Genomic DNA, 14,514 nt, shown 5'->3' with positions numbered 1-14,514 from the left:
TCTCTATTCACTGTTGGAACAATTCTGTTGCAGACTGAGAGCCCGGGGTACGTCTGGGGGCAGAGTTCAGGTCAGAGGGTGCCTTCAGACGGATGTGGGAGGTGGTGAACAGACAGTCCCATGTCCATGGGGTGAGGCTTTAATGAGCTATACTGTGTTTCCCACAGCAACTGGCTAAGGCCCTGGCTCAGGAGAGAGAGAGGGGGACAGAAGCAATGGAGGAGGAGAAGAGGAGGCGAGAGGAAGTGGAGCTGCGCCTTGAAGAATTGAAAGAGGTGAGAGGCAGGGTGTTGCTGGAGCCTGGCTGGAACCGATGCACGGGAGCTGACGGCTGCAGTCTTGCAGCGGCAGCAATGCAAGCTGTGGAGATGCTGTGCCGAGGAACGTAGCAGTAGTGCATGAGACTGGGACTGAGGCATGACTCTTGGAGCCCCTTTGGGGGTGGGGTCTCAGTCTCCTAAACCCAGCACTCTTGAGCTGCGAGGCATCTTCTGGAATTCTGTGTCCAGTTCTGGTCACCCAGTTATGGGAAGGATGTTACTTTCAGAAGAGGTTTACCAGGATGTCACCGGGTATGGAAGGTTTGAGTTATGAAGAAAGGCTGGGACTTTTTTCCACTGGAACGTAGGAGGTTTATAAAACTGTGAGGGTATAGATAGGGTTAATGGCAGGCGTCTCTTCCCTAGAATGGGGAATTACAAGACTGGGGACATTTTTTTAAAGGTAGGAGGACATAGATTTAAAGGAGACATGAGGCAAATTTTCTACACAGAGAGTGGTTCGCGTGTGAAGTGAACTTCCTGAGGAAGAGGTGGATGTGGGCACAGTTACAGCATTGGAAAACATCGGATAAGTACAGGAATAGGAAGGGTTGGGAGGGATATGAGCCAGGAGCAGGCAGCTGGGACTAGTTTATTTTGGGATAGTGGTCAGCAAGGACTGGTTGGACTGAAGGGTCTGTTTTGGTGCGGTCTGACTCTATGACTCAGAGTATCTGATTGCTGTGGGTGTTATCACATCTCCTGTGTGTTTGTGTTTACAGAATATGGAAGTGAAAGATCAGGAGACAGAGGGTCTGAAACTGCAGCTGAGCAACACAACACAAGAACTGGAAGGAGTGAGGAAGATTGAGGTATGGTATTGTCTAATATGCTTGGGTGCTTTCAGCTGAAACTAAGTGAAATAGTAAACAGCAAAGTCTCTTGAAGCTAAAGTGTAACAGTACGATGGAGATGGGGGTCATGGGGTCCAATGTGGCGCGGTGGCTCAGTGGTTGGCACTGCTTCCTCACAGCACCAGGGACCTGGGCTCAATTCTACCCTCGCGTAACTATTAGTGAGGAGTTTGCACATTCTCCCCGTGTCTGCGTGGGTTTCCTCCGGGTGCTCCAGTTTCCTCCCACAGCCCAAAGATGTGCAGGCTAGGTGGGTGGATTGGCCATGCTAAATTGCCCGTAGTGTTCAGGGAGGTGTAGATGTGTAGATGAGGTGGCTTATAGGAGGATGGGTCTGGATGGATGCTGTGAGAGTCGGCGTGGACTTGTTGGGCCAAATGGCCTGTTTCCACACTGTTGGGATTCTATGAAAAAATGACCAGAAGAGAAATTTAGGATTTATAAGGGAACCTTGCATCTAAAACAAAGCAATCCACATGTCATTGATCCTCTGAGTGGGATAACTAAGGATGAAATCCTGGAATGATTTAACAAACAGCTCAATTTCACCTGGAGCCGAATGGTTTTCCTCATCAGTATTTATTTATGCAATGCATGTTTCCCTCCATTTAACTGCTAATGGGTTATGTTGAATATCTTACAGTTTTGTGCAGAGACAATTACTATAGGACAGGTTTGATTTAAAATGCTTTAAAACATCTAGTCCATGCATCAGCTTGTTGTACAGCTTTTCCTGCTTCTCAGTCCAAACCCCAGCTTAATCGATCAAGTACAGTGAGCGGCAATAGTAATCAGACTCACCTAATCAAAGTATTGAACACCGCATTCTAGCATTCCCAATGCTTTGCTGGACGATTCATGGATCTACCCTGAACCCATTCTGTAGGTTTCAAACTCTGGGAAATTGATAGAGTGAAAGGAAATCTGCTTCCACAATTGTTGGTTAATGAACTGAGGCCTAGCCCCACTCATTCGATCGCAGTTCTGAAGATTCATTGCCTAGACCTCAAACGCTCTGACTCTTGTCTTGCAGTGTGTTGTGTGAACCCTCCTTCTCTGTTTTCTTCCCCCACTTACTTTTCCACCTCTCCGTCCCTTTGCTGTGACCCCTCTCTCTCTTGCCGCAGGTTGATTTGCGAGAGGAGCTGGAAGCTCAGCAGAGATGTCAGAAAGCCGAGATCGAGGGCTTCAGGGGTCAAATTGAAGAGGAGAGGCACAGTCACCTGGATGAGCTGGCAGAGTTCAAGGAGCAAATCCGGCAACATTCCTGGACAATTGTGGCTTTGGAAGAGAGACTGCTCACTGTTACTAAACAGCTCCAAGCAGGAGAGGAGGAAAAAGGGATCCTATCAGGAAAACTCAGGGGTAATTGGACATTGTACTCAGGCTTAAAAGACATTATGCTGAAGGCTTGATAAAATTGACATGCAATACATCAAAGGAATTATGGTGATGTTGTTATTAATACAAATTGCAATATGGTCTGGGAAGATTTTGCAGGATAGAAACACAGGAGTACAATGAATGAGCATTATTTTAGAACGAAAGGCTAGAAATTCTTGGGCTCCAAAGATCATTTGGATTTGGGTTTACAAGATGAAATGTCAAAATCTTCCAGATGGCCTAAAAATGCAGCATAAAGTAGGCTGCATGTTACCTGGCAAGTTAGCAGCTTCGGCAGATAGGTGATGGATAGGAATTTGTAGACCCATAAGAGTCTACAGCATGAAAACGGGCCCTTCGGCCCAACTTGTCTATGCTGCCCAGTTTTCACCATGTAAACAGGTCACATTTACCTGCGTTTTGCCTACCCCCCTATTCCTGTCACATCCATGTACCTATTCAAATGATTCTAAAATGACAAAATCGTACTCGCCTCCACCATTACCTCTGGCAGCCTCACTCACCAGCCTCTGTGTGTAAAAACTGCCCCTTCAGACCCTTTTGTATCTCTCCCCCTCACCTTAAATCTATGCCCTCTAGTTTTAGACTCCCCTATCATGCAGAAAAGCTGATGGCTATCCAATGATGTTATAGACCGCTATATAAGGCCATCCATCACTCTCCTAAGCTCCAGTGAAGGAAGTCCCAGTCTGTTTAACCTCTGGTTATAATTCCAGCCTTCCAGACAAGGAGGCATCCTAATAAATCTTTTCTGCAATACTTCTAGTTTCTATAGTAACTTTATGTAAAGTGGTTTATTTTTTGGAAGCACAAAAGTACAGTGAGTAGAAAATTTCTTTTAAAAAGCAAAACAGATGGATTTAATTGTTTGGATCCACAAAACTTTAAATCTAGTACAAACACAAGATGGTTTTGCAGTGTTCTCGAATGTAGGGGGCCCCCAATTGTAACTCGATGTAAATGAGTGGATCATGAATCAGGGCCAGAGGGATTGAACAGGTGATACCAAGGTGTAGAGCTGGATGAACACAGCAGGTCAAGCAGCACCAGAGGAGCAGGAAAGCTGACGTTTCGGGCCTAGACCCTTCTTCAGAAATGGGGGAGGGGAAGGGGGATCTGAAATAAATAGGGAGAGAGGGTAGGCGGATAGAAGATGGATAGAGGAGAAGATAGGTGGAGAGGAGACAGACTGGTCAAAGAGGCGGGAATGGAGCGAGTAGAGGTGAGTGTAGGTAGGGAGTTAGGGAGGGGATAGGTCAATCCGGGGAGGACGGACAGTGCAAGGGGCGCGGGATGAGGCTAGTATGTAGGAGATGGTCGTGGGGCTTGAGGTGGGAGGAAGGGACAGGTGGGAGGAAGGACAGGTTAGGGAGGCGGGGACAAGCTAGGCTGGTTTTGGGATGCGGTAGGGGTAGGGGAGATTTTGAAGCTGGTGAAGTCCACATTGATATCATTGGGCTGCAGGGTTCCCAAGCGGAATATGAGTTGCTGTTCCTGCAACCTTCGGGTGGCGTCATTGTGGCACTGCAGGAGGGCCAGGATGGACATGTCGTCTCAGGAATGGGAGGGGGAGTTGAAATGGTTTGTAACTGGGAGGTGCAGTTGTTTATTGCAAACGGAGCGTAGGTGTTCTGCAAAGCGGTCCCCAAGCCTCTGCTTGAAAATGCAGGTCCTCATCCAAGGCAGCACTTCCCTCAGTACTGACTGAAATAGATACTGAATATTTAACTTGCCAGAATCTAAGTTAAAAAACATTGGTTTGAAGTCTCAATAAAATTAAGGTACACAATGCCAAAGCAACTCCATGATATTGTTATTAGAAATAAATACAAGTTATTGTATGGTCTGGGGAGTTTTTGGCAGGACAGAAACAGAAGGGAACAATGAATGGACAGGTCCTCAAGTATCACTGTGGGTTTTGAAGGCGCAGCTTGCACACCCAGTGATAGGAAACATGTGAATAGGCTCATATCTGAAATGAAACTATCCAGTTTAAATCCAGATCTTTAAACTCTTGCTGCATTTTCTTTACATAAATAACAACAAGTTGTATTTACACTATACAACATATTCAACACTCTTAAATGTCCCAAAAGCATTTCACCAGGAGTGAAATCAAACTAAATTTAATGCCAAGCCACATTTGGAGATGTTAAGATCATGACCAAAAGCTTAGCCAAAGAGGTAGGTTTTAAGGAGCATAATAAAGGAGGAGAGAGATAGGAAGAGTTTAGGGCCTTGGCAGATGGGATTGAAAAGGAGATAACAAGGTGTAGAGCTGGATGAACACAGCAGGCCAAGCAGCATCAGAGGAGCAGGAAGGCTTACTGCGCCCCCAGTGGCACAGTAATTAAAATTGGAGTTATTTGGACCAAACTTGGAGGAGTACAGACATCTCAGAGGGTGATACAGTTTGAGGGGATTACAGAGATAGGGTGATGCAAGGCCATTGAGGGAACTGAAAACATAGATTGAGAATTTGAAAATGGAGGTGTTAACTAATCAGGAGCCAGAGTATGCCCATGAGCAAAGGGCGATAGGGACATGAGACTTGCAAGTTAGGAGTTTGGTAACAAAGGTATAGGTGACCTTGGGAGACCAACCAGGAGTGCTTTGGAACAGATCAACCCAGAATAACTCAGGCTTGGATGACAGTTTCAGCAGCAGATGAGCTGAGCCAACCTGGAGACAGGCTGTGCTTGGGACATGCAGAAATATGTGGTCTCAGTGATTCGCTCAGAAATGTGGCTGATGTGGGCACCTCGCAATGGGATCATGTACGACCTGCTGTGGGATCATGTACAACTCGCTGTGGGATCATGTACAACTCACAGTGGGATCATGTACGACTCACAGTGGGATCATGTACAACTTGCTGTGGGATCATGTACAACTCGCTGTGGGATCATGTACGACTCACTGTGGGATCATGTACGACTCACTGTGGGATCATGTACGACGCGAAGTGTCTGGCTCAGCTGCAGACAGTTGCCGTATGAAAAAGATGGACAGGAAAGCTCTGGTGTCTCCTGACCAGACTCCTCATCTCCCAGCCCTGCCTCCCATAGTCCCATAGCCATGTCATTTCCCACAAGAGAGAGTGCTCCGAAACACAGGGCCAAACAGGAGACTATACTTTGGAAAAATTGCTCTCTGACGATCAGGTGATCAGTCAATCAAATGTTAACTGTTGATCTGTTTACCTTTCTATATGATACCGTCTTTGTCACAGCCAAGAACTGGTCCAGCATTCCTCTGAGAAGCTGGGAGAGGGTTGACACATCAGCACTTGCAGAGCATTTCTGTGAAGTGGAGCCCACACTGCCAGACCATAGAGTGCCCTACAGGTCCTCCTCACGGGAGCCCACTGCCCTGGAGCGGCTTGGGCTTGGAATTGAGGGGAGGCAACAATGGATGTCCACCACTACCAGCTGACAGCAACTGCTTTTGGTTCTCTTTTCACAGAGGCTCGGGGGAAATTGGAAGAATGGGAAAGGAATTGCACTGTGAGGCAGCCTGTCCAGGCACTGCCAGCAGTAGAAGCGCCAATCACGCCAGACACACATGCCCAGGAGCAGGCATGTGCTATACTCCAGTAAGTGTCTTTCTGAGTCGAACTGAATGGTACATGGATTTTCATGAGAGTTAATTCACCAGGACTGGACTGGGGCAGTGTCCCATCATAATAAATAGTGAGGGTTTTTACCAAAGATCCATCTTTTACACCAGAATGAATTGTCAAAAATAAGCATCTTGAGTGAATTCCAGTTCTTGCAAATGATGAACTGAATCAGTTACATGTTACAGAGCTGGCTGTTAATTTACCTCTACCAATGTTCGCAATCAGCTCCTATTTATTAATCGTCAGTTCAGGGCTGAACCAGTGGGAAGTGCTGTTTGATGGAGGCTGTTCACTTTGCTGGGTGGCCAGTGTAGCTCAGTTGGCTGGTGTGACGGTGGCAGGATGTGTTCAATTCCTGCACCGGCTGAGTTTATCTCCCTCTCAAACTCTCCCCTCACCTGAGATACGGTGGCCCTTAAATTAAATCACCACCAGTCATCTCTCTCTCTCTCTCTCAAATAAGAGAGCAAGTCTCTAGCATGGGAAGACAACCACAGTGACATGCACATTGTCACTTAGTGTGGTGCAGTGCTGGTATTCTGCCACTCGAGGGCAGTGTTGCAGTATGTAACAACACACACAACAGTTTAACGCACAACTTCATGGGTAATGGTCAGGGAGGAGAGTGGAACGTCCTGGAACCGTGGGGATACAACCACAAAATCCTTCCCAATTGTCCTCCACACTAAAGGCCGAGACTTTTGAGGTCTGTGGTGTGGATTTCTCCTTTATTGTCACCGGTTCAAATCAAATGGATCTTCTCGCTTTCTGCGATACTGATGTCATCAAGTAGGGCACGAGAACCAATCTCATGGATGTACTCCCACAGACAGCAAACCAGGAAGTATAAAAAGTACTGAGCTCTGTGTTCCCCTCTACACTGAGGAGGCAAACATAGACAGAACTAGAATCAGAATTTGCTGGAGAAACTCAGCAGGTCTGGCAGTATCTGTGGAGAGAAAGCAGGGTTAACAGTGTGGGTCCAGTAATCCTCCTTCAAAGCAGATGTAAAGCGAGTGACCACTTTACAAAGCATCTCTGGCCATAAAAATGGACTTGAGTGTCCAGAGATAGTAGGGCCTGCAGATGCTGGAGAATCCGAGACAACAAGGTGTAGAGCTGGATGAACACAGCAGGCCCAGCAGCATCATAGGAGCAGGAAAGCTGACGTTTCGGGCCTAGACCCCTCTTCAGAAAAAAGTGTCCAGTTGCCTGCAACTTCAACACACCACTTTTTTTCTACAGCAACATTTCTATCTCAGTTCTGCTGCTTTGCTGCAGCGAAGCTCAACACAAGCTGGAGGAACAACAAATCATCTCCTGCCAAAGTACCTTACAGCCTTCAGGACTCAACATTGAGTTTAAAAATTTCATGTATGCTTCATATACATTACCCAGCCCCTCACCCTCAGTCCTGCTTTGTATTGATCCCTTGCAGAACATCCAACTCATTTTCAAATATTCACAGTTCCCTTTAGCACCCATTCAGCATTTATTTCTCTCCCAGCTTACTATCAGCAATTACTGAATCAGATGGGTTTTTAAGACAGCGTTCCCAATTTGGCTAGCTTTTAGGTCCAGGCCTTTTTCTACCACTTCCCCCCGTCACTGCCCCCCACCGCCTCCAACCCTCACAATTCAGATTTTACCATCTGCTATAATGGGATTTGAACTCATGTCCAAGAGCATTAGTTTGGAGTTCTGGATTACTGGATCAGTGATATTACTGGGATGACACTGCCTCATGCTCGAGATGAATGCAACATGGAAGGATGAAGGAAGAGCAAAACCAGCAAAATAAAAATGAAAGCACAGAGAGTTCAATCTGCATTTTGTTTTTGAAATTTAAAGTTGTTGAACCCATTGTTGAGAGTCCAAAAGCATTTCTCTCCCCTGATACTGCCAGACCAGCTGCGTATTTCCAGTGGTTTTCTTCTGCTTTCATCTCAGACCCGCAGTGTTGTGCAGCTCTTGTATCAGGGAAGAGGGAGCTTTGACGTGCACCTAAAGCTGTGGCGGTACCTTACTCTGATGGTCTGCTCCTGGCATCTGCTCCTGTTGTGTCCCCTTCCACAATTTGTATCCGGCACACCGATGAGAACAGAAGACGTGCTCCTTTGCTTCAATGACCACAGAAAGCCATGTTATGCTGTTAACATTGGTCACTTTCAGAGCCTCTCTTTCATGGTGGAAGGCTAAACGACTTGCTGATTGAGTGCTGTGTTTTTAAAAGCTGTAAGTGTTTAAAGTGTTTGACTAACTGTCCTTGATGCACTACTTTGATGAATTCCTTCAGATGAACCCAGAACAAAAAGAGGAAGTCTTGATGACAGCCTGTTCCTTCAGGCATTTCCCTGCTCCAGTGTGACTGTTTATTGCTCTGTAATAGGGTTTGATAACAACCCATATTGATATTCATTGGAAATGTACTTAACCCTGGGTTTCTGCAGCTCACTGAAGTATAGGAGCATCTTCAAAAGTAACGGAACCATTTTTCTTTCATGTTCTCAGCTAAATGTTGGAAGGTGCAATGTATATTTATACTTGACACATTTCCAAGAAACCTATCCATATAATCCCCATTTGGTCATCATCAAGCCTGCAGAAACTGGTTCCTAAGTGAGGGGTTTAGGATGACTGGTTCTGAATGAATTGTGCAGGATTTCTCCAGACTCTCGTTTGGCTTTAGCTCTTTGTTATCCTGGAGATGGTTCTCTTTCAATCTCTTAGCTCAATTTTCATGAGGAAATAAATATCATTAAATTCAAATGTAAATGCTTCTTGCACTGCTCATCTCCACTGGCAGGTTGTGGCTAAAGGTCAAGTGTAATTGTCACATCCATTTTTGTCTTTTTGATTTGATTAAAGTTACAGTCTGCCAGTTTTGGATTTTGTTTTGGTGGTTTGTGCCCATGTATAACTCAGGTTTCTTTTGTTCCTTCAGAGCAGGAACAAGTCAAGGGTAATTTGGGTAAGTTTGTCCCCAGGTCCTAATGGTGACGTGGTAAACCATGTTACTGACCAATGAGCATTAGGTGTGATGCTGAAATTTGCAAACGATAGGAAATTGGAATTGCAATGAATGTAATTTCCATGAAGTATTTAATAAGAACCCAAGATTGTAAAAGAAAATGGCAGTTCATATTATAGGAGGTAACGCAGTGTCTTAGCAGACCTAAAGAGACTTGCAAAACTCCACACACACCCCACAGAGCACAAAGGCAACAATGTGGGCAGGGAAATGGCAACAGAATTCATTCTAACAAAGTGTGAGGTGGCTTAGACTTGTTATGCAACGTATTGAAAAGACTCCACACACGCACAGAGAGCGCAGGTTCTGAATAGGGGAGAGCAGAGCTGTCAAGTTGAGCAGCTGAGCTGGGACGTCAGTCTGTACAGGGGAGTTGTAGCCCTGAGCTGTACAAGTGAGCTGGGGGGATGTCAGTCTGTACAGGGGAGTTGTAGCCCTGAGCTGTACGAGTGAGCTGGGACGTCAGTCTGTACAGGGGAGTTGTAGCCCTGAGCTGTACGAGTGAGCTGGGACGTCAGTCTGTACAGGGGAGTTGTAGCCCTGAGCTGTACGAGTGAGCTGGGATGTCAGTCTGTACAGGGGAGTTGTAGCCCTGAGCTGTATGAGTGAGCTGGGATGACAGTCTGTGCAGGGGAATTGTAGCCCTGAGCTGTAAATGTGAGCTGGGATGCCAGTCTGTACAGGGGAGTTGTAGCCCTGAGCTGTAAATGTGAGCTGGGATGCCAGTCTGTACAGGGGAGTTGTAGCCCTGAGCTGTAAATGTGAGCTGGGATGTCAGTCTGTACAGGGGAGTTGTAGCCCTGAGCTGTAAATGAGAGCTGGGATGCCAGTCTGTACAGGGGAGTTGCAGCCCTGAGCTGTAAATGTGAGCTGGGATGCCAGTCTGTACAGGGGAGTTGTAGCCCTGAGCTGTAAATGTGAGCTGGGATGTCAGTCTGTACAGGAGAGTTGTAGCCCTGAGCTGTACGAGTGAGCTGGGATGTCAGTCTGTACAGGGGAGTTGTAGTCCTGTGCTGTACGAGTGAGCTGGATGTCAGTCTGTACAGGGGAGTTGTAGCCCTGAGCTGTACGAGTGAGCTGGGATGTCAGTCTGTACAGGGGAGTTGTAGCCCTGAGCTGTACGAGTGAGCTGGATGCCAGTCTGTACAGGGGAGTTGTAGCCCTGAGCTGTACGAGTGAGCTGGGATGTCAGTCTGTACAGGGGAGTTGTAGCCCTGAGCTGTACGAGTGAGCTGGATGTCAGTCTGTACAGGGGAGTTGTAGCCCTGAGCTGTACGAGTGAGCTGGGATGTCAGTCTGTACAGGAGAGTTGTAGCCCTGAGCTGTACGAGTGAGCTGGGATGTCAGTCTGTACAGGGGAGTTGTAGCCCTGAGCTGTACGAGTGAGCTGGGACGTCAGTCTGTACAGGGGAGTTGTAGCCCTGAGCTGTACGAGTGAGCTGGGATGTCAGTCTGTACAGGGGAGTTGTAGCCCTGAGCTGTAAATGTGAGCTGGGATGCCAGTCTTTACAGGGGAGTTGTAGCCCTGAGCTGTAAATGTGAGCTGGGATGCCAGTCTGTACAGGGGAGTTGTAGCCCTGAGCTGTATGAGTGAGCTGGGATGTCAGTCTGTACAGGGGAGTTGTAGCCCTGAGCTGTACGAGTGAGCTGGGATGTCAGTCTGTACAGGGGAGTTGTAGCCCTGAGCTGTACGAGTGAGCTGGGACGTCAGTCTGTACAGGGGAGTTGTAGCCCTGAGCTGTACGAGTGAGCTGGGATGTCAGTCTGTACAGGGGAGTTGTAGCCCTGAGCTGTAAATGTGAGCTGGGATGCCAGTCTTCACAGGGGAGTTGTAGCCCTGAGCTGTAAATGTGAGCTGGGATGCCAGTCTGTACAGGGGAGTTGTAGCCCTGAGCTGTATGAGTGAGCTGGGATGTCAGTCTGTACAGGGGAGTTGTAGCCCTGAGCTGTACGAGTGAGCTGGATGTCAGTCTGTACAGGGGAGTTGTAGCCCTGAGCTGTACGAGTGAGCTGGGATGTCAGTCTGTACAGGGGAGTTGTAGTCCTGTGCTGTACGAGTGAGCTGGGATGTCAGTCTGTACAGGGGAGTTGCAGCCCTGAGCTGTACGAGTGAGCTGGGGTGTCAGTCTGTACAGGGGAGTTGTAGCCCTGAGCTGTACGAGTGAGCTGGGACGTCAGTCTGTACAGGGGAGTTGTAGCCCTGAGCTGTACGAGTGAGCTGGGATGTCAGTCTGTACAGGAGAGTTGTAGCCCTGAGCTGTACGAGTGAGCTGGGACGTCAGTCTGTACAGGGGAGTTGTAGCCCTGAGCTGTACAAGTGAGCTGGGACGTCAGTCTGTACAGGGGAGTTGTAGCCCTGAGCTGTACGAGTGAGCTGGGATGTCAGTCTGTACAGGGGAGTTGTAGCCCTGAGCTGTATGAGTGAGCTGGGATGTCAGTCTGTACAGGGGAGTTGTAGCCCTGAGCTGTACGAGTGAGCTGGGATGTCAGTCTGTACAGGAGAGTTGTAGCCCTGAGCTGTACGAGTGAGCTGGGACGTCAGTCTGTACAGGGGAGTTGTAGCCCTGAGCTGTACGAGTGAGCTGGGATGTCAGTCTGTGCAGGGAAGTTGTAGCCCTGAGCTGTAAATGTGAGCTGGGATGCCAGTCTTTACAGGGGAGTTGTAGCCCTTAGCTGTAAATGTGAGCTGGGATGCCAGTCTGTACAGGAGAGTTGTAGCCCTGAGCTGTACGAGTGAGCTGGGATGTCAGTCTGTACAGGGGAGTTGTAGCCCTGAGCTGTACGAGTGAGCTGGGACGTCAGTCTGTACAGGGGAGTTGTAGCCCTGAGCTGTACGAGTGAGCTGGGATGCCAGTCTTTACAGGGGAGTTGTAGCCCTGAGCTGTACGAGTGAGCTGGGATGTCAGTCTGTACAGGGGAGTTGTAGCCCTGAGCTGTACGAGTGAGCTGGATGTCAGTCTGTACAGGGGAGTTGTAGCCCTGAGCTGTACGAGTGAGCTGGGATGTCAGTCTGTACAGGGGAGTTGTAGTCCTGTGCTGTACGAGTGAGCTGGGATGTCAGTCTGTACAGGGGAGTTGTAGCCCTGAGCTGTACGAGTGAGCTGGGATGTCAGTCTGTACAGGGGAATTGTAGCCCTGAGCTGTACGAGTGAGCTGAGATGTCAGTCTGTACAGGGGAGTTGTAGCCCTGAGCTGTAAATGTGAGCTGGGATGCCAGTCTGTACAGGGGAGTTGTAGCCCTGAGCTGTACGAGTGAGCTGGGATGTCAGTCTGTACAGGGGAGTTGTAGCCCTGAGCTGTACGAGTGAGCTGGATGTCAGTCTGTACAGGGGAGTTGTAGCCCTGAGCTGTACGAGTGAGCTGGGATGTCAGTCTGTACAGGGGAGTTGTAGTCCTGTGCTGTACGAGTGAGCTGGGATGTCAGTCTGTACAGGGGAGTTGTAGCCCTGAGCTGTACGAGTGAGCTGGGATGTCAGTCTGTACAGGGGAGTTGTAGCCCTGAGCTGTACGAGTGAGCTGGGATGTCAGTCTGTACAGGAGAGTTGTAGCCCTGAGCTGTACGAGTGAGCTGGGATGTCAGTCTGTACAGGGGAGTTGTAGCCCTGAGCTGTACGAGTGAGCTGGGATGTCAGTCTGTACAGGGGAGTTGTAGCCCTGAGCTGTACGAGTGAGCTGGGATGTCAGTCTGTACAGGGGAGTTGTAGCCCTGAGCTGTACGAGTGAGCTGGGATGTCAGTCTGTACAGGAGAGTTGTAGCCCTGAGCTGTACGAGTGAGCTGGGACGTCAGTCTGTACAGGGGAGTTGTAGCCCTGAGCTGTACGAGTGAGCTGGGATGTCAGTCTGTACAGGGGAGTTGTAGCCCTGAGCTGTACGAGTGAGCTGGGATGTCAGTCTGTACAGGGGAATTGTAGCCCTGAGCTGTACGAGTGAGCTGGGACGTCAGTCTGTACAGGGGAGTTGTAGCCCTGAGCTGTACGAGTGAGCTGGGACGTCAGTCTGTACAGGGGAGTTGTAGCCCTGAGCTGTACAAGTGAGCTGGGGGGATGTCAGTCTGTACAGGGGAGTTGTAGCCCTGAGCTGTACGAGTGAGCTGGGACGTCAGTCTGTACAGGGGAGTTGTAGCCCTGAGCTGTACGAGTGAGCTAGGACGTCAGTCTGTACAGGGGAGTTGTAGCCCTGAGCTGTACGAGTGAGCTGGGATGTCAGTCTGTACAGGGGAGTTGTAGCCCTGAGCTGTACGAGTGAGCTGGATGTCAGTCTGTACAGGGGAATTGTAGCCCTGAGCTGTACGAGTGAGCTGGGACGTCAGTCTGTACAGGGGAGTTGTAGCCCTGAGCCGTACGAGTGAGCTGGGACGTCAGTCTGTACAGGGGAGTTGTAGCCCTGAGCTGTACAAGTGAGCTGGGGGGATGTCAGTCTGTACAGGGGAGTTGTAGCCCTGAGCTGTACGAGTGAGCTGGGACGTCAGTCTGTACAGGGGAGTTGTAGCCCTGAGCTGTACGAGTGAGCTAGGACGTCAGTCTGTACAGGGGAGTTGTAGCCCTGAGCTGTACGAGTGAGCTGGGATGTCAGTCTGTACAGGGGAGTTGTAGCCCTGAGCTGTATGAGTGAGCTGGGATGTCAGTCTGTACAGGGGAGTTGTAGCCCTGAGCTGTACGAGTGAGCTGGGATGTCAGTCTGTACAGGAGAGTTGTAGCCCTGAGCTGTACGAGTGAGCTGGGATGTCAGTCTGTACAGGGGAGTTGTAGCCCTGAGCTGTACGAGTGAGCTGGGACGTCAGTCTGTACAGGGGAGTTGTAGCCCTGAGCTGTACGAGTGAGCTGGGATGTCAGTCTGTACAGGGGAGTTGTAGCCCTGAGCTGTAAATGTGAGCTGGGATGCCAGTCTTTACAGGGGAGTTGTAGCCCTGAGCTGTAAATGTGAGCTGGGATGCCAGTCTGTACAGGGGAGTTGTAGCCCTGAGCTGTACGAGTGAGCTGGGATGTCAGTCTGTACAGGGGAGTTGTAGCCCTGAGCTGTACGAGTGAGCTGGATGTCAGTCTGTACAGGGGAGTTGTAGCCCTGAGCTGTACGAGTGAGCTGGGATGTCAGTCTGTACAGGGGAGTTGTAGTCCTGTGCTGTACGAGTGAGCTGGGATGTCAGTCTGTACAGGGGAGTTGTAGCCCTGAGCTGTACGAGTGAGCTGGGATGTCAGTCTGTACAGGGGAATTGTAGCCCTGAGCTGTACGAGTGAGCTGGGATGTCAGTCTGTACAGGAGAGTTGTAGCCCTGAGCTGTACGA

The 14,514-nt window shown here is 49.0% G+C and overlaps 1 protein-coding gene across 1 annotated transcript in view; it reads left to right on the top strand.

Annotated features, from left to right (window-relative positions):
• The window catches only part of fhad1 (forkhead-associated (FHA) phosphopeptide binding domain 1), a 131,719-nt gene that overhangs the window by 46,155 nt on the left and 71,050 nt on the right, over window positions 1–14,514 (top strand). Inside the window, exons 17-20 of the mRNA XM_059638058.1 lie at window positions 168–275; window positions 1,043–1,132; window positions 2,302–2,539; window positions 6,044–6,173. Coding sequence (XP_059494041.1) covers window positions 168–275; window positions 1,043–1,132; window positions 2,302–2,539; window positions 6,044–6,173 — 566 coding nt within the window. The remainder of the gene's footprint in view (window positions 1–167; window positions 276–1,042; window positions 1,133–2,301; window positions 2,540–6,043; window positions 6,174–14,514) is intronic.

The sequence above is a fragment of the Stegostoma tigrinum genome, chromosome 28 (genome assembly GCF_030684315.1).
Source record: "Stegostoma tigrinum isolate sSteTig4 chromosome 28, sSteTig4.hap1, whole genome shotgun sequence".
NCBI lineage: Eukaryota > Metazoa > Chordata > Chondrichthyes > Orectolobiformes > Stegostomatidae > Stegostoma > Stegostoma tigrinum.
This window is presented reverse-complemented; position numbering and strand designations above follow the sequence as displayed.